This window comes from Apis florea, unplaced genomic scaffold, assembly GCF_048593485.1.
Source record: "Apis florea isolate Af1SG1 unplaced genomic scaffold, ASM4859348v1 contig_3803_pilon, whole genome shotgun sequence".
NCBI lineage: Eukaryota > Metazoa > Arthropoda > Insecta > Hymenoptera > Apidae > Apis > Apis florea.
Genome location: NW_028256864.1, coordinates 1,095,339 through 1,121,232, shown reverse-complemented (window position 1 = coordinate 1,121,232; position 25,894 = coordinate 1,095,339). Strand labels below are relative to the sequence as shown.

At 30.4% G+C, this 25,894-nt stretch overlaps 4 protein-coding genes and 2 long non-coding RNA genes across 16 annotated transcripts in view; 2 read left to right on the top strand and 4 right to left on the bottom strand.

Annotated features, from left to right (window-relative positions):
- Positions 1 to 1,012: 1,012 nt before the first annotated feature.
- LOC147656120 (uncharacterized) lies at positions 1,013 to 2,086 on the bottom strand. The gene is made up of 2 exons (XR_015295036.1): positions 1,663 to 2,086; positions 1,013 to 1,594 (listed from the first exon to the last, which is right to left on the bottom strand). It is a non-coding gene; the product is annotated as an uncharacterized LOC147656120 (long non-coding RNA).
- Positions 1,588 to 9,496, top strand: LOC100864855 (uncharacterized). Of its 6 annotated transcripts, XM_086916914.1 has the most exons (11): positions 1,588 to 2,768; positions 2,875 to 2,978; positions 4,297 to 4,745; positions 4,814 to 5,097; positions 5,303 to 6,484; positions 6,617 to 6,906; positions 7,173 to 7,262; positions 7,377 to 7,581; positions 7,647 to 7,748; positions 7,839 to 8,174; positions 8,271 to 9,496. In XM_086916914.1, the coding sequence occupies exons 2-11, from the start codon at positions 2,882 to 2,884 to the stop codon at positions 8,272 to 8,274; spliced, it is 3,039 nt and encodes a 1,012-aa protein (XP_086773040.1). In that variant the 5' UTR covers positions 1,588 to 2,768; positions 2,875 to 2,881; the 3' UTR covers positions 8,275 to 9,496. The 6 variants fall into 6 exon arrangements, 5 of the variants coding, with proteins under 5 accessions (XP_086773040.1, XP_086773039.1, XP_086773037.1 ...); XM_086916913.1 differs by having other exon boundaries at positions 7,185 to 7,581; XM_086916911.1 differs by having other exon boundaries at positions 7,173 to 7,581.
- Positions 3,588 to 10,682, bottom strand: LOC147656119 (uncharacterized). Its single transcript, XR_015295035.1, has 2 exons — positions 10,388 to 10,682; positions 3,588 to 4,006 (listed from the first exon to the last, which is right to left on the bottom strand). It is a non-coding gene; the product is annotated as an uncharacterized LOC147656119 (long non-coding RNA).
- Positions 8,064 to 13,538, top strand: LOC100864970 (uncharacterized). Of its 5 annotated transcripts, none has more exons than XM_086916925.1 (3): positions 8,064 to 8,174; positions 11,311 to 11,631; positions 11,767 to 13,538. In XM_086916925.1, the coding sequence occupies exons 2-3, from the start codon at positions 11,344 to 11,346 to the stop codon at positions 12,355 to 12,357; spliced, it is 879 nt and encodes a 292-aa protein (XP_086773051.1). In that variant the 5' UTR covers positions 8,064 to 8,174; positions 11,311 to 11,343; the 3' UTR covers positions 12,358 to 13,538. The 5 variants fall into 5 exon arrangements, with proteins under 5 accessions (XP_086773051.1, XP_012348022.1, XP_003697944.1 ...); XM_012492568.3 differs by lacking the exon at positions 8,064 to 8,174 and adding an exon at positions 10,431 to 10,456; XM_003697896.4 differs by lacking the exon at positions 8,064 to 8,174 and adding an exon at positions 10,605 to 10,692.
- On the bottom strand, positions 13,474 to 20,125 carry LOC100864733 (uncharacterized). Of its 2 annotated transcripts, XM_086916918.1 has the most exons (11): positions 19,683 to 20,125; positions 19,287 to 19,555; positions 19,028 to 19,191; positions 16,490 to 16,995; positions 16,099 to 16,278; positions 15,468 to 16,003; positions 14,752 to 14,824; positions 14,338 to 14,542; positions 14,030 to 14,227; positions 13,679 to 13,894; positions 13,474 to 13,624 (listed from the first exon to the last, which is right to left on the bottom strand). In XM_086916918.1, exons 1-11 carry the CDS (start codon positions 19,821 to 19,823, stop codon positions 13,596 to 13,598), a joined length of 2,517 nt encoding a protein of 838 aa, XP_086773044.1. In that variant the 5' UTR covers positions 19,824 to 20,125; the 3' UTR covers positions 13,474 to 13,595. The 2 variants fall into 2 exon arrangements, with proteins under 2 accessions (XP_086773044.1, XP_086773042.1); XM_086916916.1 differs by having other exon boundaries at positions 13,587 to 13,894; positions 19,683 to 19,823.
- A 1,095-nt stretch (positions 20,126 to 21,220) lies between these two features.
- The window catches only part of ft (cadherin-related tumor suppressor fat), an 80,032-nt gene continuing 75,358 nt past the window's right edge, over positions 21,221 to 25,894 (bottom strand). Inside the window, exons 16-22 of the mRNA XM_086916930.1 lie at positions 25,530 to 25,811; positions 25,140 to 25,447; positions 24,786 to 25,051; positions 24,236 to 24,679; positions 23,784 to 24,153; positions 23,464 to 23,679; positions 21,221 to 23,371 (exon numbers count right to left, since the gene is read on the bottom strand). Coding sequence (XP_086773056.1) covers positions 21,341 to 23,371; positions 23,464 to 23,679; positions 23,784 to 24,153; positions 24,236 to 24,679; positions 24,786 to 25,051; positions 25,140 to 25,447; positions 25,530 to 25,811 — 3,917 coding nt within the window. The 3' untranslated portion in view covers positions 21,221 to 21,340. The remainder of the gene's footprint in view (positions 23,372 to 23,463; positions 23,680 to 23,783; positions 24,154 to 24,235; positions 24,680 to 24,785; positions 25,052 to 25,139; positions 25,448 to 25,529; positions 25,812 to 25,894) is intronic.

The following is a 25,894-nucleotide window of genomic DNA, read 5'->3' as shown; positions in this document are numbered from 1 at the left end:
GACTAGTCAGGGATGTTGGGTCAACGTATCCAAGTATCCCCTTTCTCCTTGCATCAAGTTAGACTACTACTATATTGTGGTGAACTCGTCTTCTCCATAAAGACGATTACATTTCTGCGCATACTATCACAGCTACAGCGCATAGTACTTGTTAACCAAAGGACGAAGAGACCATGGTAGGGATAAAATCAATAGTCAAGTATTCCGTGGAATGAGAATGTCAACTTATATTTAACTATTCAACGGTTTGCTTGAGTTTTATTCGTAAACAAGGCAACAAAAATAGTCAAGAGTGAACTTCTGATGTAACAATATCTATTTTTTTAAAATAACATATAACTACATAAAAAGATGATTTATAAATATAATCTCTGATTATTTTGATATTACAGTATTTAATTATAAATATGATTATAAAGAATTGATGCAAACAATATTATATAAGTAAGATATATGAAAAAATCTAAATAATTGATCATTTAATATATTTAATAAATTAATATGAAATTTCATTTGAACTAAATATAGAATTTTAAATTCGAGTTATTTGAGTATCTGTAGGAAACTGTACAGAACCTGTTACGATCAATAGATGTCAGATTCGGTCGTTTTCGACATGTTCCGTTAAGTTCCCCTACTATATTCCTGTTCCTGTTAGCCTCCAACCATTTTGCCACGCCTTGTTCACATGTATTTTCCCGGCAAAACCGGTTATTTCAGGTATGCTTTTTGGTGTACAATTTTCCATAAAAAAAAAAAACTATAGTTTCAACTGGAAGAAAAAGTTTTTTATCATCACATCAACATTAACTTGATTTTCGATTTGATTGAAGGAATAAATATTAAAATTTGAAACACATATTGAAATGTATATTTATATTGGCTAATATATAAATAAAAATATACATTTAATACATATATATTTTTTGCATATTTATAGAAAATTATAACGATAGCTTGAAATTGAATATATTAAAAATTGTATGAATAGATATATCTATTAGTTTTATAATCATAGTTATATAAATTGTGTATTTTTAATATAAAAAAATACAGAATTACAATTCTTATAAATAATAATGAAAGTACAGCAGTAATATATAATATTATAATTTTTGTAAAATTAATAAAATCACCAAAAATTATGAATGAAAATTATAAATGAAAATTATTTAATAAAATTATATATAGATACAATAGTTGATGGATAGAAATTAAATAGTTAATGTTGATTTTGTTGGAAAATTGTATGGATTATGAGATAGAAACATTAAAAGAGTAGCAAAAGCAATATAATAAAAGAAAAGTAAAAGTTAAAATGAAAGTTATTAACAAAAGAAATAAAATAAGAGAATCACTTAATGGAAGAAATGGAAGAGATGATCTATTAGTAGGAATTGAAAGGAAAAGTAATAAGAAATAGAGAACAAGAGAAGAAAAGAGTTTCACAGTAATGTTCGAGTTGCGCTTGCGTCGACAGTATTTGCTATGAGCGGATTGGCTCCCTACTCATACTTGAGTGCACGTTAGGTTGACTTAATTTCAATTCGGGCTCCTTCTCTGTTTCTCCCCTCCCTTTTTAGTTTCATCTATTCTGGTTGGTCTCTTTTGTTTTATTGAGTTTTATTCGAAGATATATGAGATGTCGTAATATATACTTACTTTATATATCCTGAATAATTAGAAATATGCAGCAAAAGTGAACCCTTTTTATCTTTGCTAAAGAAAATGTGACAGTGAGGTAAAAAGATAGAGAAAGAAAACAAGGGGAAACGAGAGAAAAGGAAGAAGAGAGAGAGGAAGTGGATGAAGGTGGTGGATGGTGTGCAGTGGAGGAGAAGTTAGATATACAAAGATACGAAACGTCGAGAGGAGAAGAGAGGAGAGGGAAGCTCGGCTTTTGCAGCGATCGGCGCACGCTACCCCGCGCGCGCGCGCGCGCGTGTTCTTACAAAACAACGCATCTGAACACTCTGAACCCGTCGCTGAACGCGCTTCAACAGTTCGGCACGAATTCACATTGAGTTGATTATTCTGACGGACGCGCGGGTTTCATCGCGTCGCCGCCATATTGGCGGCTCGATATAACACGTACTAATAATAAGTTCAGATTGGGTACGGCAGGCATCGTAGTTGACGCGCCGATTTTACCGTCGTTGAATGTCGCTACTACAAATGTGCCATAAACAGCGCAGTGATCATGTCATAATATTGACAGCCATACTTAATTATATGTAACAAATCGGAAAAAACTTCATCGTCTAAATATCAATGGAACTATATGTTTTTTCTTTATTTAATTTTATATCCATCGAACAAATCGTGATTTCTTTTTTTTATGCGACTATGTAATATCGACGCCGGATCAATCATCATCGATTTAAAGCAAATTCAACGCTATTTTTACTTATATAGTTAACAGAATATAATTGATAAATATTATAAGTTTGTCTTGTGTTTAATTGACCTTATTATGATTTACTATTTCAATAACAATCATAAATATTAATGAATATATATCTCAATAAATTTAAATAAAATAATAAATCTTGAAGAAATCATTTTTATACGGTATTATAATTTTCTTAGTGAAAAATATAAAATTGTGCGAAATCTGTGAACTTATTACAACAAATTAATTTATGTGTATTTTGTTGAAATAAATATTATGGACATATTTAATCGTCGATAAACGTCGTAATTATTTAAGTCAAGATTAATCTTTATTGACAACTTCATGATGATTTGCATTGTTAATAACAATGCCTGTAAGTATAACATACAATAACCAATAAATACAATAATGTTAAAAATATTAAATAATAATAATTGTTATATAATAGTAAAAAAATAAATTTTATATTATATTTACAGAGTGGAAATGAACAATTCATTGGATCAAGACTTTGAGGAATTTAGATTTTCAAACCAAAACAAAATTTGTAAAGACGATGCAGTGGATGATTTGCAAAAATTTGGTATGTTTTTTTTACATATTGAATGCAGATGAAAGAAATTATATATGAATACTAAAACAATGTAATGTGCATAAATAGTATTAAAAATTTAGCATTTTTATAAATTACTTTTATGAAATTTAATATTTTATCTTTATTTAATTGAATATCATATTTTTTTTATTTGGAGAAAGCGATACATTTCATTTTAAATGTTGCTATAAAAATATTAATATTTATTATTGTATTACTAATCTATAATTATTTTTATATTCCTATCCCATAAATTTTTCCATTAAAATTTTACTATCAATACAAATATATATATATAAAATAATATATATATATTAAGTAATATTATTGGAATTATTTTTTTTTAGTTTAGAAACTTTGAACAAATTTTATATATTTTATATATTTGTATTTTATAAAAAAATACTAGTAAAATTCATTCAAAACTCTTGAGGAAAGGTTAGGATTTTGTTACTGCTAAACAATACGAAAAATTATAATTTTTATTATGTATATTTAATTAACAAGAATGCTTAACATAATTTATGTCCTTATTTAATTTTATTGAATTACAAATTTTGATATTACCTTAATTAAAATTACAATATTAAGATTGGATTTAAATATAAAATGTAATTTTATTACCTTCTTAATCCATTTGTATAATTGATTAACAATATTTCACTGATTATTTTAATAAATAAAATTTTCATAAATTAGTGTAATTATTTAAGACCGAAAGAAACAATTTATACACGTCCGCAATCACACGAAATGCATTTTGATATGAGCTATATTGTGGCGGGAATGTTGCGCTAATATGAAGTGAACCAATGATATTCGTTCTTTAGCTAGTATCGATTGGAGAATCCCGTTTTCAATTCTCGGCAAAAGCAGAGGCAATTATTCCGCTTGCGCTAGGTGGTCTGCTACCGCAACCATTTTGCGTGAACACTTGCTGTTGCTGCATATACATCGGCATCGATTGTTTACATCCGTTGTAACACGGGGAACGCGCGTTGATATATTGAGTGAACCTTTGAAATAAGAATTGTATGTGGATATAATCAATGTGTAATTCTTTTACATATCTAACAGGAAATTATATAGTTTAATTGATTTGACAGCAAACACGAAAGCGCGGCAAATTATTCAGTCTATACTTTTCTGAGATTTTTAGTCGAAAAAGTGGTTAGATATTTTAACTTTGATATTTAGATATTTAATAATATTTATATTTTTAAATATAAATTTTTTTATAAAAATAATATTAAAATATTATAATGATGTAAATATCTTATAATACTTGCAATGTTTTTTTTTTCAGATAAACATATAGATGATCAAAATTCAATATTTTCATTACGATTTTCGTTATTTAGCTGTGAAATTTGTAAAAAACAATTTGTAACAAAAAAACAATTACGTATTCATATTCATACGCATTTAGGAAGACCACGCATAGTTTTAAGGAGAGTTACAAATCTAAAAAGTTTTAAGAAAAAACACAATAATACATATTGGCTAGATCCAGAGAAAAAGGGTTCTCTAAAATTAACATTAAAAAAACAAAATTTCACTGATTCTCTGAAACTTAAATTGAAGAAATCATCTGAATCAGAAGATTTTACTGTCGTGAAAAGCAATATTAATTTGGGAACAGAAAATCACAGTCAAAGAGACGTGGCTGGAGCAAAGGAAAATGATCAAAGACATGAAAAAGATACAGAAAATTCAATTAATCAGCCGTTTGAAAACGTGATGGTAGAGCAACAGGTATGTTATACTAAGATAAATATTAGAAATATTAAATAATATGATTCTATGATTAACATTATTAATAGGATGAATATGGAAATATTAAATTTAATACCGAAGAACATAATCCACTGGAAGAAAATGATAGACCACCCATAGATGTCAATGAGGGTGATTCAGGTGTAGGAAGTGATATGGCAAATCCCTCTGAAAAGGAAGATCAAAATGTTGATGACCTACAAAGTTCAGATCAATATGACAATTCAGATAAAAGATTCTCTGAAACAGAAGATCATGAAGAATCAGATGCATTGGAAGCAACATGTAGAGAAACAATTGAAAACTTGAAAAAACTTGGTGAACAATCTGGGTAATGTTGTTTATTTGAAAGTATATATATTGTTATAGTATTGTTATAGTATATTATTATAATATTATAAAATATATTTGTATGTAATGTATATATTAGTTTATATATATTATATTATAGTATATATGTTATTTATATATGTTAATATATATTATATTTAAAATATTATATATATTTTCATGTATATTATTATTTAATATTTTAGATCTAGATCTATGAATCAATTAATTGAAAATTCAGGCATTGAAGAAGATGATGATAGAGGTCATGAATCCAATATGATACATAATTTAGAAGAGAATCCAGCTATTAGTATTATTTCAAAATCTGCTACATTTTCAAATCATACAACAGATTGTACAACAGTGTGTGAAGATGAAGATAAACCCGAAGAATCAACAGAAAGCACAGCTAGTTTTAATTGGAGTCAATTGTCCACTAATATATCAAATAAGAATAATGAGAATTCTAAAGAAAATGAAGAACAATCAGACCATGGGGGTGATAATAACATTGACAATGCTGGATCTCTTTTACAAAATTTGATTGAACATCAGAGGCATAATCAAAATGAAACATTAAATAATTTACCACCAGAAACTGAATATGTTTCTCTTGAAAAGTTAGCTGAAACTGTTAATACTTGTCGTGTTTGTAATGAAAAATTTAAGGATATTGCTCATTTAGATGAGCACAGAAGCAAAGCTGGACATTATCAATGCAATATTCCAGAATGTATTAATCTTATTTTTAATTCACCATTGGAGGTTTCTATGCATAAAGCTCAAATGCATGGAACGCCTCTTTCTCCTAGCGTGAGCCAGTTATCTCCTCATTTAAATACAAGTTCGCCTCATTTGAATCAAAATTCACCCCATTTGAGTCAAACATCTCCGCAGTTAAATACACATTCTCCTCATGCAGTATCAATGGAATCTCCAAATACACCAAATTCGCAACAAATAAATAGGAATTCTCCTTTAACTTCTCCGCATCAAACAAATTCACCCACATATAATACAGTAGCTAGTACTGGACAGCAAATAATACCACCTGTTAATTTTGAACAACTACCTGCACCTGTTCAACAATTAGCTCAACAAGTACAACGTATGCCACTTCCACAAACGCAAATGCCTCCAAGTCTTCCACCAGGTGCAAATACAATGATCCCTGGTCCAAATTACTTTGTACAGCCACCAGGAAGACCACCATTGTATAGAGTTCCTGGTCCACAGGGCATGCATTATCCTCCTCATATAGCACACCTATATCCGCAATATGGACCGGGTCCATATCCGCAAATGACTGCACCACCACAAATGCATTCTCAATTGCCTCAACAAATTTCACGTGGAAGGTATCCTACTGTTGCACAAAGTAATCGGCAAGTATTGTTGATAAAATAATCCTAAAAAATGTGAGATTTATTTTTTATCAAATTCAAATATATTATAAAAAATTATAAATTCGTTTTGATACATTATTAAACAGTTTAATTTGCATATATGTATTGTAGGGCACCACGAGTTCCACAAACGGGATCAACTCCACGGCAACGTATGAAACGCCCTATGCAACAATCAATGCAAGTACAACAAAACAATTCTGCAATAAAACAACGAAGAATGGATGTTTTATTGCCAGATAGGAATGAAGATGCAGATTGTCATGTCATTGCGCAGCAGAAAAGAAATGATGGTTTACCTGTTATACAAAATGTTCAAGGTGCTACTACTCAACAGACAAGCAGAAATGATTCTACTATACATCTTACGGATTCCATAACTCTTAGTGTTAGACAACCAGGTATCTTTAATACATAATTAAAGTTTTTTTTAAATATATTTCATAATATATATATATATATATTATTTATTTGATTTGAAATACCTCTTCTAAGATTAGTTCTGTTAGCAAAAATAAGTTTTTATATTTTTATAATATTTTTTATAATATTTGTTTTTTATAAATTTATTTTTATGTTTAATTATTTAAAAAAAAATGAAAAAACTTAACTATTCGCGGAAGAGGTTCATTGCAAGAATAAAAATATTTATTTTACTAATCTAAAGGTTCCGCTCCAGCTCAAGTGCAGAACACATCAGGTGCTAGCGGCAAGAAGTCTGATGCAAAGGCTGTGGCTAATGTACTGGCAGCCAGAGGTATTACTGTTACTCCAGCAGCAAATAAAAATAAATCAAGTGAACAAAACAAACAGCAGATACCTCCTCAGCAACAGAGGACTACATCTTCACAGCAGCCTTTAAATGTTACAGCGCTCACTCTGAATTCTGCTATTTCTATCATACCAGCTAGTTCACAAAAGAAACAACAAGAACAGGGTCAGTTTGCTGTTCCTCACAATAAACAAAACAAAACAGCGGTGAATGAAGTGGAAAGACCACCGAGACCTCCTACCGTCGATTTAACGCAAGATGGTCCACCACAAATACCAGTAGTTAGACGTGGAAGACCTCCACGGTAAGATAAATTTAAGAAAGATTACTCTATATTTATTAATAATAAGGTATCTTTTGTTATTACAGAGCATTGCTTACTTGTCAAGTATGTGATAAAAATTTCCAGAATCAGGAAATGTTAACTCAACATATGGCTACCCATCGTGCACCAAGTAAATTACTTCACAAGTAAGTATGTTTTTCAAACAATGAAATAGGATGAAGATATTTTAGACAATAACTAAAATATTGATATATATATTAAATGCTTGATGTTAGGTGTAATCTTTGCCCTGCCCAATATCCAACAGTTCAAGCGTTAACAACGCACAAACAAGCGTATCATAAAGAAGTTGACACCGTAGCACAAAATGGTGGTGCAGAATTAGCATTGCCAGTTGTAGATTTGAAATCCCCTCATGTGTTGAATCGTTTATCAAATCTTGGTATACAAAGTTATATTCCGCTGTCGCAGCTTAGTGCTCAAACGGGTGGATATTTTGGATTACCTATAATTACAATAGACGGTGCACGAAATCCTAATACTTGTAATTTAGGTGCGCTTGGTGCTACATCTATTCTAAGTCTGGGCCCTCTAAAGCATTTGTCAAACAGGTAACTGTGGACAATTTTACATTTGTCCTATGTTCTTATAAATATCATTATATTGTCTATTTATTATAAAAAGCCTTTATTTTCTTTGTTTTCTAGATAGATCAGGTAACATAAATTCAATCTGTTTAATAATTTTACATAACCAATTATTTCAATGCTTTTTTAATTTTTTTTTCTTTTATCATTTTTTATTTTTCTGTTTTATTTACATAATTATCCTTAGTTTATATAATCCTAAAGCAATACAGTATTTGTAACGAGAGTTGGAGAAATATTCGTGTTAATTTAGAACGTAGAACAAGATTTGAAATACACAATCATTATGTGAAGATAGAATTGATGATATGTATGTCATATAGTAAATATATCATTATGAAAAAGTTGCGGGATTCAAATTGCGCATAAATCATTGCCACTATTAGTATATTTTTTTTAATAAAGACATAAAAACACATTGAATGTATTCTTCTAAAATAATCTTTTGAAGATACATTCAATATTGACACATAAACTATGGTTCCAAATGTAGTGCCACTCTCATTAATGTATCAGAAGTCACATATAAAATCATAAAAACATCAAAATTATATGTATGAAATTGGGAGAAAAGCAATTCATTACTCTTTCAATTTAATAAGAAATCACATTGGTTTTGCTGAATAAAAAAAATATCATTCGTTTGAATGACACTATTTTGAATCTGATATTGGGAACATTTATATACATATATGTATATTATATAAATTACAAAAATATCTAATTAGATTTGGTCATTTAAAGATTTATTAATATATCTTGGATATTTTAATCCATTTTTAAACAGTAAATAATTGTATCATACAGTGTTAAATCACGTCCGTATTTCAAATGATAAAAATTATAAGTTATAAAACTTCCACAGATAATATAATGAAATTATAAAAGTTAATTATTTTTTTTGTCAGTTTTGTTTCATATTCATACAGACTATTGAGATATATTATCAATTGTAAATATATTTTGTAAGCAAAGTTATAATTGATTTGTAGGATATTTACAGTTGAAACATATATTTGTTTGTATTTGAAACTTTATGATATTAGTAATTATATAAGTGATACTTAAACAGCGAAATGTTTATAAAATCACAAACGATTTTTATTTATTATCATTCCTACATTATTGTATATAAATAATTATCATTATTTGTGTAATATGTATATTTTAAAATACTGTTCCATTTACATCATAGAAAATGAAAATATTACTAAAACGTGCAAGAACTGATTTAAAATAATGTTGTATATATTTGTATGATAATAAAAAATTGAAGTATATGATAATTTTAATGAAATCTAGTTAGTTATACAGCTAATAATGGGGCATTATATTGTTCTTAGTTTACAATAAAGAACATAAGTTTAAAAAATATTTTATATATAAATGTTTTATTAAATTTTGAAATTGATTTAATTGTTAATTGTTTTAAAGAAAAAAATTGTCTCGTATTATAATTTTGAACAGATAGAATGAAATAAATCTTTAAAGAGACATATTAAGTATAATTCAATAATATTCCTCCCTTTTCTTTTTGTTTTTTTTATTATTTTAAGTTTATATTTTAAATTTTTATTCTGCAAGTATTAAAAATTTGTATATATTGATATTTTTTATAATATAATTACATAATTCAAAATTTATATAGATTAATAGTTATTAAGTATATTATATATTAATATATTTTTAAGATATTTATTTTTAATGATTTTATATTTTATATATGTTAAAGTTTATTTAAAGAATTTAATATAGATTATTATTATTGATTATAGTATTGTATAAGCGAATACAATAAATGTTAAGTAAAATAAAAACAATTATTAAATATTTATCAAAATTATAAAATAATTGAATATATAATATAAATTTTTTATACTATAAATATTTTTATTAAATCATTAATTAGATTTTATTTTTAATTGCAATTTTTAGAAAATATTTTCAAGAAAATTTTAAATTATAGTTTCGAAATATAAATTATTTTATAATGGATAATTTCATATTTTAATATATTTGTTAATATTTATTATGTTATATATAATATGTTTTATATTTTAATATGTTTTATAATATGTTTTATATTTTAATCAAATAATTTACTTTTTTAAATTGTATTTTATGTTTCATAGACATAAACTATATATTTAAAAATAATTAAATATGTAAGTAAGTACTTATACAAGACGCAGAAGGCAACCGACACAGCTTAACTGTCTTAGAAGTCAACCGACAAGATTTAATTGGTGATTCTTGAGAAGATTTTGAATAAACTTTTCTTTTGCAAACTTTTGTTTCGGCTTTATAACGACTTAAAAAACACTACCCAATCATAGAATATGTACACCTATTGCACCGCAGTGATAACATTAGACATATGCTGTCAGCGAGTCACTGAATTCGATGCATTTTGCTTCGATTGTTTGTTTAAACCCAATGACTCGCTGATGGCACAGTTAATACTATCACTGCAGTACGACAGGTGATTGGCCAATGTTTTTCACTAATAATTCGTTAATATAATTTTTATTAATAAATCTGAAATAAAACTTTTTATATAAAAAAAGTGGAAATCAAGAATTACTTTTGAGATAGAAATTTTTATATAAGTCTTTTATATATTTTTAAATTATAATTTCATATTTTAATAATTTAAACATTTATTTAATTATATATATTTTTATTTTGAATATTCTAAGTTATATATGATTTATCATTTGAAAAGAAAGGAAAATAGAAATTTATTTTAAAAATATATATTATTTACGTAGTATGAAGGTCATATACACATATATATATATAATTACAGCTCCTATTCCTATCATTCAAAACTGCACATCGTTTAGAAAATAAGGTTTTTAAAGATAATCTTATAATTTTATTTTATATAATTTATGGTTATTATAATTTAATTTTTTATGTTTTAAATTATATGTTGTCATTTTTTATTATATTAATTATCTATTATATTAATAATTAATTATTTTGTATATTATAACCTATATATATGTTTTTACATTATCAATTTTAAGATCATTTTCTTATGAAATAATATTGTCATCATTTTATTTTAACAAAAATTTATTTTTTTTAAATATAGATACTTTGTTCGTATTAATTTGGAAATTTCGGCATGAGTGCTATGTTAAATTCAAGAGCTGAACAATATTTCTATAGTATAAATCCCTTAGCACAAAGAATAGGAGAAGATATAACTGCAACTAAGGAAGCCTATGAAGGTTTATGGAATACATTAAGTATAGCAGAACGGAATCAAGCAATTAATGAAACCATCATTCAACCAGAAGTTGCATTAAAATATACTTTAAAAAAGCCAGAACTTACTAAAGAATTACCAGAATGGTATCCAAAATTATGTATTCAGACAGGAATGAAATATGTTATCGATGAAACTGGTTCTGTAAGTATTGTTAAATAATATAAATTATAATAAATTATAGTAGTTAATATTAAATGTTATTTGTTTCATATTTAGATTTATAATGTCATTTAAAAATTTATTAATTAAAACAAATTATTTATTGTAATATTATAGACATTACGATGGCGTGATGAACATTCGGCTCCATTCTCATTTATGACTCAATCACAAATGAATCTTAGTATAATAGATACATCAGAAGATGTAAAGTCAAAGTTAATAAGAGCTCAATTTGGAGAATCACCACACTTTTCAAGTCCAGCAAAATCACAAAAAAATAATTCAAACTCTATTAATGATACTTATACTTCATCTCATACAGTTAATTGTTTTCAATCTGATTGTTTCTCAAACAATATTTTTGAAGATGAACAATGTTGTAGCTTATTAAAAGGCAATGTTGATAGTGATCATTCTGAAAGTATATTTGCTAAATTAATGAACAAAACATCTTTGTTAAAATTACAAAACAATTTGGCAGAAGATATGGAAAGTTTAGTCAGAGAAAGGGATTCAGATACTGATAAAAGTCAAACAAATACATTAGTAGTAATGTCACGTACAAAATCAAGCGATATTAATGAGTCAACAGCATTACTAGAAACACCTAGTTCTTATAGTAGTTTTCAATCTTCCCAATTGAATCAGGAGGAAGAGGAGCGAATTATACCAAAAACTGGTTTTGAATTTCTTGATAATTGGTAGATATATGAGTAAATAGAGGTAGATATAAGTTAGATGTTTTATATAATTATGTTTATTATGATAAAATTGATGCTATTAATTATTAATATTGATATAGATATATAGATACATACGAATAAAATTATCATTGCGAGCACGCAATGATATTTCGGAATTTTTGCAATTTCTATAAGGATCTATAAGGATAGCACGATCACATTATTAGAAAATATAAATTTATTGAATTCTAATAATGGAATGATATTGTGCACCTGGTTTTAGATTGTATTAAATCATATTTTATAAAATTTTAGTTCCTAAAATGCTAAATATTATGTTAGTATTGATCAATAATACTTTGGATAATATTTATTTTTGAATATCTTAAGATATATTTCTCCAATAACAATTATGATCTCAAATTGCAATGTATTTGTGAAATAATTTTATTATAAGAGTATTAATTATAATTAAAATTAAATCAGGGATAATGTCATATATGCATATTTAAGATCATAAATTTTGCATGTAATATATATAAACTTTTTGTATTATTATAACATAAAGGCTTTTTTTTTACATGTATATACTATATATAAGAGTGTCAACATAAATACATTGATAAAGAACAAAAAAATAAGGATAATGAAAAAGATTAAGAAGAATATTTTATAAAGATTTACTATTTTAAAATAATCATTTTTATTTGCATTTTTATGTAAAAAAATTTGTATAATTTAATACGGTGATGCATTTTTTAAGATAATCGTTGATCTCCATTATTTGATTATAAGACATACTATAAAAAAGATATAATATAAGATTGAAAAACTATTTTATATTATTTGTTTCTTATATTTATATATGATAAAATTTATTATTAATTTGTTTTTTGACTAAACTAAAATGTATTTATATATTTTATATAAATTATTTAGATTTATCAAAATACTTAATAATTTTTATAAAATAACGATAATTATTGTTAATTGCTCTCTTATCTTCCTTTTTTTTTTGCGAAAGATGAATTAATTAATAAAACGAAATACATATGTATGTACTGCCTGAACGGATCATGCTTGAATATTTAGTAATTAAAAAAATATCAAGTCATTTTTATTAAAATATACATGCATGTATATTATACAGAATTTTCGAAGCATTTATTATGATATTTAAATACATTAATCTATTTAATATAATTGTTTTCTTTATTGAATAAGTTTTATTCCTTTCTTGATTCCTAAAAGTTTCATTCTTCATGTGGTCCAAAAACCTGAGAGCCAAACTAAAAAAAAAGTATTAAAAAATTGTTTATATATTTTTTCTTTGAAATTTATACCTTCTGTTCTGGGAGATTGAATTATAGTTATATTTTCATCTCCACCACCAATTTGTCCGATTTTTGAATTATTGTAATAGCCGAAGATATTTTTATTTGCTCGTGTGATACAATAAAATTCTTCTAGATCAGTTGATCTCGTTAATTTGGCTTCTGATTCTTTCTCAAAGGGTGACACCAGTATCAGACGCCTTTTTGACGATGTCCGGACTGAAACTGGAACAATCCTTTCATCATATTTATTACGAGAAAAAACAAATAATACTAAAAATACAATTTAATAGTTAATAAAAATAAATAATAATATTTAATAATTCTCTTAAAATTTTAAAAATATATTAGAATATTTACCACTTTTGCTGATTTTATCACCTGATGCACCCTTAGCTGTGTTTTTCGATTTTTGAGATAGTTCTTCAGATAAGGTGGTCAAACTTTTTGAAAGAATGCTTGATCGACTATTTTTATCGGAGAAAAATCGGCAAGGAACATCTAATTCATTTTTATTTTCCATTCGTACAAAATTTCCCTGTTTCTGCAGAAAATCATCTAAAAATCATTTGTTGATTATTGATAAATTTTATTCTATATTAAATTATATTTAATTTTATTTATATTGAAATAAATTTGAAGATAATTAATAATAAAAATTATTAAACCTCCTTCTTCTTTCACATCCGTATTCACAGGACTACATTTTCCAAACCCGGAACATTTTTGTCCACCAAAACAATTTTCTTCTTTAAAATTTTTTTTAAATCGTTCATAAATGTTTTTATCATCCATCAGCGTACGTGGAACTGTATCATCTTGTACGTTGCTACTACAAAACTTGTATTGTTCCATTGCTTGGCGTTCGAGTTCCTATAACAAAATTGGTTATTTTTTAAAATATCATCAAATGTATCAATCTTATAAAACAATTTCGATTCGATAATGATATTATGATAAAAAAGATATATTTTGGTACATACGAATAATTTTAGTGAATTTCTTAAATATATTCGCAAAATTTGCAAATGAAGCAAACATCACGATTTAAAGTAAATGAATATAAGAATAAAATATTATACTTGATATTTAAGCGCCAAAGATTCCTCTGAAGTTCTATATTGCTCCATTGCTTGTTGTTCTAATTCATCGTACCTAATATTAATTATACATTATATATACGTACGTAATATCATTATTATCACTATAACAAGAATGAAATATCTAGAGATGAGTTGCTATTTTAAATTTGTGAAATTCGTATTCGTAATTGTGACACTTTGTGAGGTTTTGAAACTCTCGAAACTAAAACTTTTTTTTTTAGGGGATTACAATTCTGCCAAGAATTAAACATTTAATAAATTTTAATTTTTGAAAATTTTTTAAATTCAGGAGAGACAATTATAATATCAATAATAATAAATAGTCGTTTTTTTTAATTCGTAAAAAATTAAATTTTTATTTTTACTATTTATATCATTTTTTTTCAATAGAAATTATATTAACATAAAATTATGCTAATTAAAATGTAATCAATAGTTTAAACATAAATTTAATTATTATCGGATAAATAAAAAAAAATTCATTATTTGTTAATAAGTTATATATAAATTATTTTTTACCTGAATTTCGAGAAATTCGAAACACAAAAATAATTTTAACGATTTTATAAGATTTATGAACACGAATCTTTTGAATTTTGAAAATAAAAATAACATTAAAATAACATAATCTTAAGAATTATTATTAATATCTTATTTTTTTGATAAAATATATATTAAATGTAAAATATTTTTACCTTTTTTCAAACACGTTTTCCAAAGTAGTTTGATTCGCAGAAGCATTGGTTAAGACATCTCTATAAAGCCTTCTTCTGTTTCGCGTATCATTTTTATCTCTTTCACTGCTTGTCTTCGGATTCGGTCCTGGCACTTCTGGTTTTATTCGTTCACTACTTCTTGTGATATCCTTTTCTCGTTTGGTATTAGAAGCTTTTCTATCATTTTTTTCTTCAAAATTTCTTAATTCCGTGACCAGGGTGTTAGCAGTAGAAAAATCTTTCGTTTTCGATGGACAACTCTTATCCAGCCATTGAAGGACTTCGGATTCTGATTTGGAACCTCGATTTTTTCCTTCAATATAGTGAGAAGGCTTATGCTGCGTACTTTTTGGTTGTCCACGGTGGGCCTTCATTGCATTTTTCGTCAACAATATCAAATTCTTAAAATCAACGCCTTGGTTTTTTCTTTTTTGCCCTGTTTCATGATACAATTCTATAGGATGTTGATAAACGGGTATTGGTATAGGATTCGATTGTAAAAACTTGTCTTGCACCTGAAATATATCTTTGATTAATTTTAGTTCGATATACATACGAAAAAAAAAAATATATGTTTTTTATTATTTTAAAATGATCGATTATTTTCCACCTGTAGGGGATGATGAGTGATAGTAGTAGTTCGTAGAGGTTGTACAGAGGTACACATTGGCGTTGAGGAGGAGCTGGATATTTGTATTTGTGCCGGTTGTGGTATCCTTTGATACCATTGTTGCGGAGGTCGAATGAATGTTGTCGCATCGGTAGCTGACAGCAATGGTATACCCGTACTCTGAAATTCACAACTTCAGAGTATGCCTTTTTTTATTTTCTTCTCGAGAAAACAAGAAAGAGATAGATTGATATTAGATGATATTACAGAAAAACGTAAACACGATATGAATATAATATCACAGAATATTTCTATGAATTTTCAAATAAATTGATAAAAAATTTATTAGAAAGATATATTATCTCCAGTATTGGTATAGATAAGTAAGTACCTGGTATATAGCTCCTGTATTTTCGTAAGTTCTGTTATAAGGAAACAATTCGTTTTGATAACTTCTCTCATTAAGAGATGGGAAATATTGTACGCGATTAACATTTTGTTCCTTGTTGTTGTTGAATCTTGTCACCGGCACTTTTGGAAAAAATTCCGGCACTTCTGGACTGAGAACTGGTGGCAAATGTTTCCTTATTCCATAAGTTTCGGTTCTTGCTGCTTGATATTCTGTTCTAAGTATTAATGGTCGATATTGAACTGTATAATAGAATTGTTGCTGGCGTTCCTTGTTCTGGCAATTCTGCTCTCGAGGCTGTTGCAGACGATAACACTGCAAACGCATTTTCTGTTGGAGAAATTGCTGTTGGACATTGCTGCCCACTTTCCATAAGTTTCGAACTGCGTCACTAGTTACGCGAATATGTAGCTGCATCTCCATAGAATTTTCGATGGTGTAACGTTGATATTCGTAATAATTATCCAACTTTTCGGTAGGATCTGACTCTTGACAGACAGCATCGTTTTAATTAGCAAAAATTTAATACAATTTCTACTAGAGAATAAGTTATATTTTCGTTCAAATTTGGAAAAAAAGATGTTGTACAGTGTAATCCATTTAAATATCTTCGAATTGTGATGGCGTAAAAAATATTAAATAATATAAATGTATCATCAAAAGATCAAAATCTACAATATATTTTTTCCTGAGGTCAATTTTTTTCAAGTTTTCACGATTGATGATATTTTTTTGCACACAACTATTTATCATGTATTTTTTTTCGATTGCATCGTGACTGTAGCTAATCAAAAAATAAATATATATAATAATATATATGTATATAAATACATACTTAATATATACTTCAAATGATCTTGATTAATTCCAAAAATTAAAATTTGATGTAAGATTTAAACCTATCGAAATATTTGACAAGAATTTAACTAAAATGTGATCGAAAGTTTATAAATGTAAATGAACATATTATCGTACATGTATGATAATCTTTGATGTTTCGAAATCCTGTTCATTTTCATTTTATCAACAGTTTAATAACATACCATTTACAATCAATTATTCGATGCAAAAAGAGATCGATATGATATTTATTTACAGTAATAATAATGAGTACTTAAGGGAAGCAATTCGAACGTACAAAGATAAATTTTCTAATCATAATTGTTCATTACGTTATATATGAAAAGGTGATCAATAATTTTCATGAAATTGATAGTGTTGTGAAAAAAATGTGTTAAAATCAAAATTATTAAGAATAAAAGAAATAAAAAAGTTATTATAGATAAAATTAATAAAAATTCACATATAAATTTAATGAGAATTTGAGTATGTAAAAGTGGCATTTCCAAAATAAGCATAGCGAATATTTCAAGAAGAAAGTATTCTATCGATGAATGTTCGTGGAATAAATTTTATAAATCGTACGTATTTTTCTCAACGAGGTTTACAACAATACGACAATAACGAATATTTTTTAAAAGAGTATTATTTAATGATGAAACATGGTTCACTAATCATGGGCAATTGAAAAAACACGAATTACTAATCGATTCAGAATCCATATTAGTTAAAATCAATGGATAAACAAAGACGTAAATGTTTGTTGTGATTAATCATAACCAAATAATTTGTCTATATTACGTAAGTGGACATAATTCTAAACGAAGAAAAATATACAATATTCTTACAAAATGCTATAAGTGGTCATACGTGATGTACCATTAGATATACGTCTAAGAATGCAATCGGTATCAGCAGCCGGTTATTCAGCATCATATACACACCTTGTCAGATATATTTTAGATTTAAAATTTCCAATCGATGAATTGATGGAATTGTAATATGATTATCGTATTCGCTAAACTTTATATTAATGAATATTTTTTTGTGGGAAAGATTAAAACAAATAACATATAACGATAAAAGATCAAAGAATATAAGAATAAGAATAATTAGAGCCTGTGCCGTTATTAATTCAAAATCGAAAGATCATTATAATTATTGTTTAGACAATGTATTATCATAGGAAAACACCATTTTTAAAATCTATCTACGAAGAATGATAATTTAAAGACGAGTGTTTTTTTTATACATTTCATGATTAAACCTTTTAGATATTAGATCGTACAATAAAAATTATTTTTTTCATATTCATAGATTCGCACGTCTTGGCCAAATCCTCTTAGATTTAAATTAAATTTAAATTTTACATAAAATTTTGATCTCTAGAGATCAAGATTGTTTCGAGATCATGTTATTATACAATATCTGAATGTATTTTTTAATTATACACGGTGTAATAAAAAGAAATATATAGTTGTATACGAAAACATCGATAACCATAAAAACTCGAAAAAAAAAAAAAAAAAAAGAAAAGAAAAAAATATTCTCTTCAGATATCGATCCTTTGATATCGTACAGATAACGTAAAAAATATTTTTTTCACTATCACAATTCGAAGAGATATTTAGGTATGAACCACGCTGTATATGTAGTTATAGTTGATCGCAAACGTATTACCGATCAGGTTTGCTTCTTTGCTCGTTTCATGATTCGTCCTGATCTTCTTTTCTGTCGATCTCAACCTCTGCACGTGTTGACTGTGCAAACAATCATCCCAATGCGACTTGAAACCACATCCGATCTTCGATACATCGTCAGGCTCCAGTATCCTTGTTGCCGATCTTTGCAACATCAATTTTCCGGGCGAACGTTAACACAAAATGATCGAGTATTCGATCATAGGATCATTTGATTACGTTTAAGTGTAAAACCTAACAATTCACGATTCGATCGTGGTCCATTCGAAGTTAACCAGGCGAAGTGCTTTTCGACCTCCGGAAGCATCCATGGCTCGGTAACTTCCGTCCAACAGAAATTCGATAGTGAAACAGGGCCCTCATTGTCGTCTGATTTATACGTGTTCTCGCGTTCTTCATTGTACTCATAGTTGCCATAGCTGGCCAAACGGGAATTAGGAATAACATCGCGAACACTTTTCGTTTGATAGGAACCATTTTCTTTGTATTTTGCAGTCAACTTATAATTCTATTGTAGGATAAATTGTTAAACTTTGTATTTTTTTATTATTTTTCTTTCTAGTATATCTATATTCCTAACATATGTAATAATTAAAAAATGGGTAGATGATTCAGGGAGTTTGTGAAGGTTTTACCTGAATCGACAAAGAATGATTCAGTTTTTGAAATGAATCTCCTTCCTTGTCGAAAGTCCAAGCTTTGTCGGCGATTAGATTTATATTCGCATACGCGCTGTTCAAAAGCTCTTCGTCGTATGACGGAAATGAAGATATCATTATCTGAACATTCTAACCAATCGAGTGTATTTTAGCAAGCAATTAAATCAAGTATTGAGATATAAGTCTTTCGTTTGCATTGATAGATTCTCAAATGGTCATTTAATTGTCCTGTCTTTGAGACGAATATCGAAGCGATAGAAGACTCGAAATATGTTCAGGATAAAGTAAACGTCTTTCGAATGTCTTCACATTTATCGAAAAATCATGTTTCATTAAAAATTTATCAAATTATTCAAGGAAATATTTCTAATTAGGGAGTAATAAAAATATATGTTGATTATTTCTTTTTTTCGTTTTTTCTTTTCTTTTACAAATTTTCGTTTATTACAAATTACGATCGATGATAAAAGTGATACACACACATTTCATTCACACATTTTGTACAGATCAGACATACAGATATTTACAACGGATAAATCGCGTAATTTACAAAATTTTTCGATGGTATAATAATAATAATAATAATAATAAATAATAATAATAATAATAATAATAATAATAATAATAATAATAATCTATGATAACGTTTTGCAACTTGGTGGAAAAAAATCAGTCTGGCAGTTATACCTTGTTCAACGTTCCCGATGAAATCCTATATAAAAAAAAATAAAAAAAAAAATATCACGAATACACAGTAATTCGTTTTACGGAACTTTAACGGAGCATTGAACAAGTAGTTGTAGTTATCGCGACACGCAAAGAAGCGTAAAATAGATCAAGATTCTTTTACGTTATTTCAAAAAATTTTCATCTCGATTTATTATAAATCTTTGTTCGTTTGGCATTGTGCGACTGTATCGATATTATCTGGCACAGATCGTCAAAACAGTTTATTTACAAGAAACTTAAGGACTTAATAATTATTTATAGTAATTGGGTGATACAGTTGCACAATAATTATCTTCAATCGGCAACGAATTCTCAAATGGAATTCGTGATTAATCGTAAAGGTTAAGTATAAGAGGAGCTTGTGATTGCGAGCTATGATGCACGATATAAATTCATTAAAATTCGATGAAAAAGTACGTTCTTTATAATTCGTTTTTCTAATGGTAAGAGAATCTCTCATATCGCTTAAAAATATAGCGGATTATTTACAAATTCACAATTTCGCCCGGACACGATACTTATTTACTACCAGTGTGTCGAATATCTTTGAATTATATGGCGTCACACGTTAAAACGATAAACGAATCGAAGAATCCTTCTTTTACTATGGCAAGACAACGGTTACATTGTTACGGCCGAGCATCAATCTTCCGAGCTATCAATGTAACAATATTTGTTTATGTAATCTAAAAATGTCCGTTTCATTATTTTTTTCTTTTTATGACTTATTTTAATTGGCAATTAAAGCGTATTTCATTCGCGCATGATGGTTATTCGTGCACGCTTTTGTCTTCTCAAATGAGAAAAGAGAAGGAAAATGCACCTTTATGTAGCTCTTTTTAATAATAATATATATATATATATATATATATTAAAAAAGTTCCAGTCGATCATTAAAACACCATTCAAACGTATTCCTCGGATGGTTTAGGTATATTAGCTGGTAATCTAAGCGTACTTGGAACACGATTGGCACTGTCTGGAAGTTCCGCGATATCGATAAACACTCCGACCAAACTATCAAAGTTCAATCCCCAATTCAACAAATAGTCCCAACTCAACGCGGTAGTAGTGGTTGATGGCGAGCCACTATTATTAGGTCTGTACAATCCACCCATATGCGTGGATAAATCATCGTCAGAAGCTACTAAAGTGCTCAAAGATCCGCGAAAAGAACTGTCGAAACCATCGTAATTTACGTTCGGTGGCAATGGTGGTTTCGTCGTTTGAGCAGACTCGTTGTTACGTTGATTCACCTCTTCGTCATCTTGCTTCGCAAACGGGTTATCCGATCGTTTGTCACCTACCAACGAGGTGTTGTCGTATTCGGAACAGGTGAAACTATCGTTACCGCTCTCGTCGGTCGTCGACGAATTTCTTCGTTCCAGTCTCTCCACAGGTGGCGTGTGTCGCCGATGAAGATGGAGTGGACCGTGCGCGGGTGGCCCTCTGGCTTCGCTCGAGGAACTAACGGCGTCCAAAGTCGAGACGAGGCTCGAAGTCCTCGGTCTCGAATTCAATCTTTCGATTTCTTCTGCCGTTAACCCTATAGGACCGGAGGACACGTTGTTCACCGAATTCTCGTTGTTGGATTGAGGCGCTTTTCGACTTGCCGTCGATCCAGACAATTGACTCATGATCGGTGAGTTTAAACTTCTTTCGCTGTTCGAATTCAAAGCATCTTTTCCTACTCCTCCGGATGAAGAAGTGGTGGCTAGAAGGGCGCTTTGTAAAGGTTTTCCACTGATGTCGTGCAACGTTAATATCCTCGGTTGTTGGGCGGATAATTCGCTGCTAGGCGACAATCTGGCCAACGGTGTACTTTGCAACAATTTCTGTGTCGGGCCAGGCGGTTGATTCACGTTCGGTGGTGGCAAGGCTCTAGGCGGGAACGGGCCGGTGTGTCTGTGCTGTTGACCTGTGTGCTTATGATGATTGGCGTAGTTGTTAATAGGCGGGGGAGTGGCTTTATACTTCCGCATTCCGTCCCTATAACCTTTGTAATGGTACACGATATCGATGTCGCTCGGCGCTATTGAACTTGCATTTTCCAAATCGTAGTGCTCCGGCATATCAGGTTCTGGATTATGCTCGTGGGTGTGCAGAGAAGTTTGGGCAGGCGGGGGAAGAGGCGGGTGCTCGTCTCGAATGGGCGGTGACTTTGTCACTTCTCTTTCGATTATATCCGGTCTTTGAGGTCTGTGCTCGGTGCTCGCGTTAATTTCGCGTTCTTTATATTTCTTTGAGATCAATTCTGGCCCCATGTGACCTACGCCACGTAAATCGGACGTATCCGAGATATACGTATTTTCGTGGCGAGACATTAGATTATCGTTCCCTGTCCCTACCAACGGATTGCCAGTCATTATAGCATTGGTATTCTTGTTTACCACCGAGGGGGCGGATTTCTCCTTGTTCTGTCTTCTCAGACGGAAAACGATAAAACTGACCAGAATAGCGATTAGCAGGATCACGAAGAAAACTATGACTAAAGTGATCCCTATGCTTAAGGGGTCAGCTGTTGCGGCTGCGCTGATTCCAATCGGCCCTCTGCATCCGGTGCTCACCTTCGAATGATAGAGCACCTCTTTGAAGATCGAGCCGGATCCATTGAACGGCTGGATCTCGTTGTTGATGGTGAAGTTAGCCAAACAACCTTCGAAACTTCTTGCGCCAGCGCTATGAGCGTAATAAAGATCTTGGCTAACCCCACCGATCGTTAGCACGGATAGATACGGATCCAGGAAGTCGTGGACACCGGCAGGATCTAATTCTTCGCCCGTCTGAACGTTGTCCACGAGCAATCTTAAGCCTCGAAAGTAGGAATGTAGGGTCAGGTTATGCCATCGACCGTCTGCTAAGCTTCCCTCGATGTTAGCCGTCATGTTTACGGGCGATGCAAGAAGGGATGCGTAAAATAGTTGTCCATTGCGAAGCTACAACGTAAGACGTTTATGTATTAAATAAAAAAAAAGAAAAATATATATTTTTATTCGTACTATCGTCGAAAGATGATAACATTGCTCACCTCTACCGATGTGAAGTGTTTGTTAGTCGCGGCATAGATAAGGATACCATCAGGTTTAACCGTTCTAAACATTAAGCTAATCGTTTTAAACGGCGATTGATTGGTAATGAAGCTGGTATCCTCGGTGATGCTTCGTTTCGCTCGATTCTTATGCCACATCGTCGAACCTCCATAAAGATACTCCAGTAATTGCATTCTTCTATGCTTCTCCGAAATCTGCACGAGAGAAGAAGAGATCGTTAATTATTTTTTCTTCTTCTTGGGGAGGAATAAACAAAAATGAAAAAAAAAAAAAAAAATATCTAAGATTTTTCACATACTTTGAATTCGATGTATCCACCTTCGCTTAGAGTGATCGGTTCGAGAGCCGTCCCGCAATTGGGCGCGATTACCGAGCCGCATCGACAAGTTACTTGATGCCATTTGTCGTAACACTTGGCATCGGCTCCGCAAAGTGAGACCGCGTCTTTTCCACCTCTTAGACAAGGATTGTTCTTCGATCTGACGCACGTGGATTTAACGCCACGGGATGACAAAGGATTCGAGAGGTTCAACGCTCTTCCGTTTATGGAAACCGAATGGACGCATCCCACGAAATCATCGGAATGGACTTGACCTGGCCTCTCGAGTACTGGATCCGCATTTTCGAGCCCTCCCACCAGAAGTGGATTGTTATTGAAATTCAAGGTTCTGCAATTGTAAATACGTTATATACGTGTCTTCAAAATAGTATTAATTACAATCAATTAATATTGATTACGAAGTTGCTAACCCAGTTGGTCCTACGTCATCCGCGTAGCAAGTACCATCACCGGGCCTGCAATCGTCGCAAATATCTCCGTGTTCTCTGCACATGGACACGCTCAGGGATACGACCCGTCCGTTTCTGGTTGCCGTCACTTTTCTCCACTCCCCATCGGACACGGTGTTCTCCGTTTTTATGGTGATCGAGGTGATGGCGCTTCTCGCGCCACCGTATGAAAACACCACTCTTCCGTCCACCAACTCTAGTACAACAAAGTCTGAACGTCCTCCAGTTTGCGGAGCGTAATTATAGAGCAGCAACGCGTCCGATTTCGTCGTGGCAAACACAATGGTTATGTCGTTCGTGTTTGAATCAAGTGCTGGAAACGCCATGTAAGATAATTCCTCGAACCCGAACGTGGATCGCTCGCAATGTCTCCCGTAACGACCCTCTGGACAGCTACACCTGTACCTGTATTCGTTAAGAAATTGGTTATATAAAATCCGTTAATAGTACGGATAAGAATTTATTATTTATCCAAAGTATTTTGATATTATATTGAAAAAAAAAAGCTTACCCAGGCTTTTCTCCCACGCATAAACCTCCGTATAGGCAAGGATTCGGCCTGCAAGAGTCCGTGACTGCCTCGCAATGGTTCCCTCTGTACCCAGCTCGGCACAAACAGAAGAAACTGAAGCTGTCGGGACTTTTCCTGCACGATCCACCGTTCCTGCACGGATTGCTCGCGCAAGCATCGCCTCTTTCAAGCTCGCATAATTTTCCCTCGCGATCGATCGGGCAGGTGCACTGGAAATCGTATCCCAGTCGTCGACACTGTCCCCCCTGAAAGCGATCAGAGGAGGAGTTTTAGAAGAAAACGGAGCGTGAAAGAGAAAGAGCAGAAGGAAGGGAGAGAGGTTGGATTGCTTACCAATAAGCAAGGATTCGGAGAGCAAGGATCTTGTCTTCTCTCGCATTTATCACCGGTGAAACCATCGCGGCATTTGCAAGTCATCTCGTGAATCATTCTCGGCGACGTGAGAATCAACGCTTGGCTGTCAGTGATTCTGGCGTCATCGTATATGACCAATTTGTCGCTGCAAGAACCACCGTTCTCGCAAGGTATCTGCTTACACGGTGAGTAACCGACGATAAAGTTTGTTCCCTCGAGAAGAGATCGAATTTTATCTCGGTTACGGTTCACCAGTTCGGTGACCTCGTACTTGCTGCGATATCCTACTGCACGACGAATCATTTTTAATCGTTTAAATTCAAATTTTCTTATATAATTTTTTTTTTTTTAAATTTATATATATATTACCTTGAGGCGATTCCACTGCCAGGTGAATATTTAAATCGAATTCGGTCTCTCCAAGGCTGAAGATCTTAAGAGTATCACCAACGTCAATTTCTTCTTGCAGAACGTCCAACAGGGCGCGATAATATTGGCTTAAAAAATCCCTCGCGCTTAACTTTGACACTTGTAACGTAATGCTATTTTCGATTGTGCTATTTGTGAAAACGAGGAATTCTACGGTGACCTTCGACACTACGTTAGGATGTCGACCGTCGTTGCCAGATACGCTTAACGAGTAACCAACACCTGTGTGTGAGAGAAATGCAAATTGCAAATATTCTTTTTTTAATCTTCATTCCATCTCCCATTTCGGGAGATAGAGATAAAGA

Bases quoted from the DNA above. Each gene is read 5' to 3' on its own strand.
- LOC100864970 (XM_086916925.1), top strand. From the start codon at position 11,344: ATGAGTGCTATGTTAAATTCAAGAGCTGAACAATATTTCTATAGTATA. The intron at 11,632-11,766 runs GTAAGTATTGTT...GTAATATTATAG, and splicing joins TTATCGATGAAACTGGTTCT to ACATTACGATGGCGTGATGA.
- LOC100864733 (XM_086916916.1), bottom strand. From the start codon at position 19,823: ATGATATCTTCATTTCCGTCATACGACGAAGAGCTTTTGAACAGCGCG. The intron at 14,825-15,467 runs GTAAAAATATTT...AATTAATATTAG, and splicing joins GAAAACGTGTTTGAAAAAAG to GTACGATGAATTAGAACAAC. The intron at 13,895-14,029 runs GTAAATATTCTA...GGATTGTTCCAG, and splicing joins TGATAAAATCAGCAAAAGTG to TTTCAGTCCGGACATCGTCA.
- LOC100864855 (XM_086916911.1), top strand. From the start codon at position 2,882: ATGAACAATTCATTGGATCAAGACTTTGAGGAATTTAGATTTTCAAAC. The intron at 2,979-4,296 runs GTATGTTTTTTT...TTTTTTTTTCAG, and splicing joins GGATGATTTGCAAAAATTTG to ATAAACATATAGATGATCAA. The intron at 7,582-7,646 runs GTAAGATAAATT...TTGTTATTACAG, and splicing joins AGACGTGGAAGACCTCCACG to AGCATTGCTTACTTGTCAAG.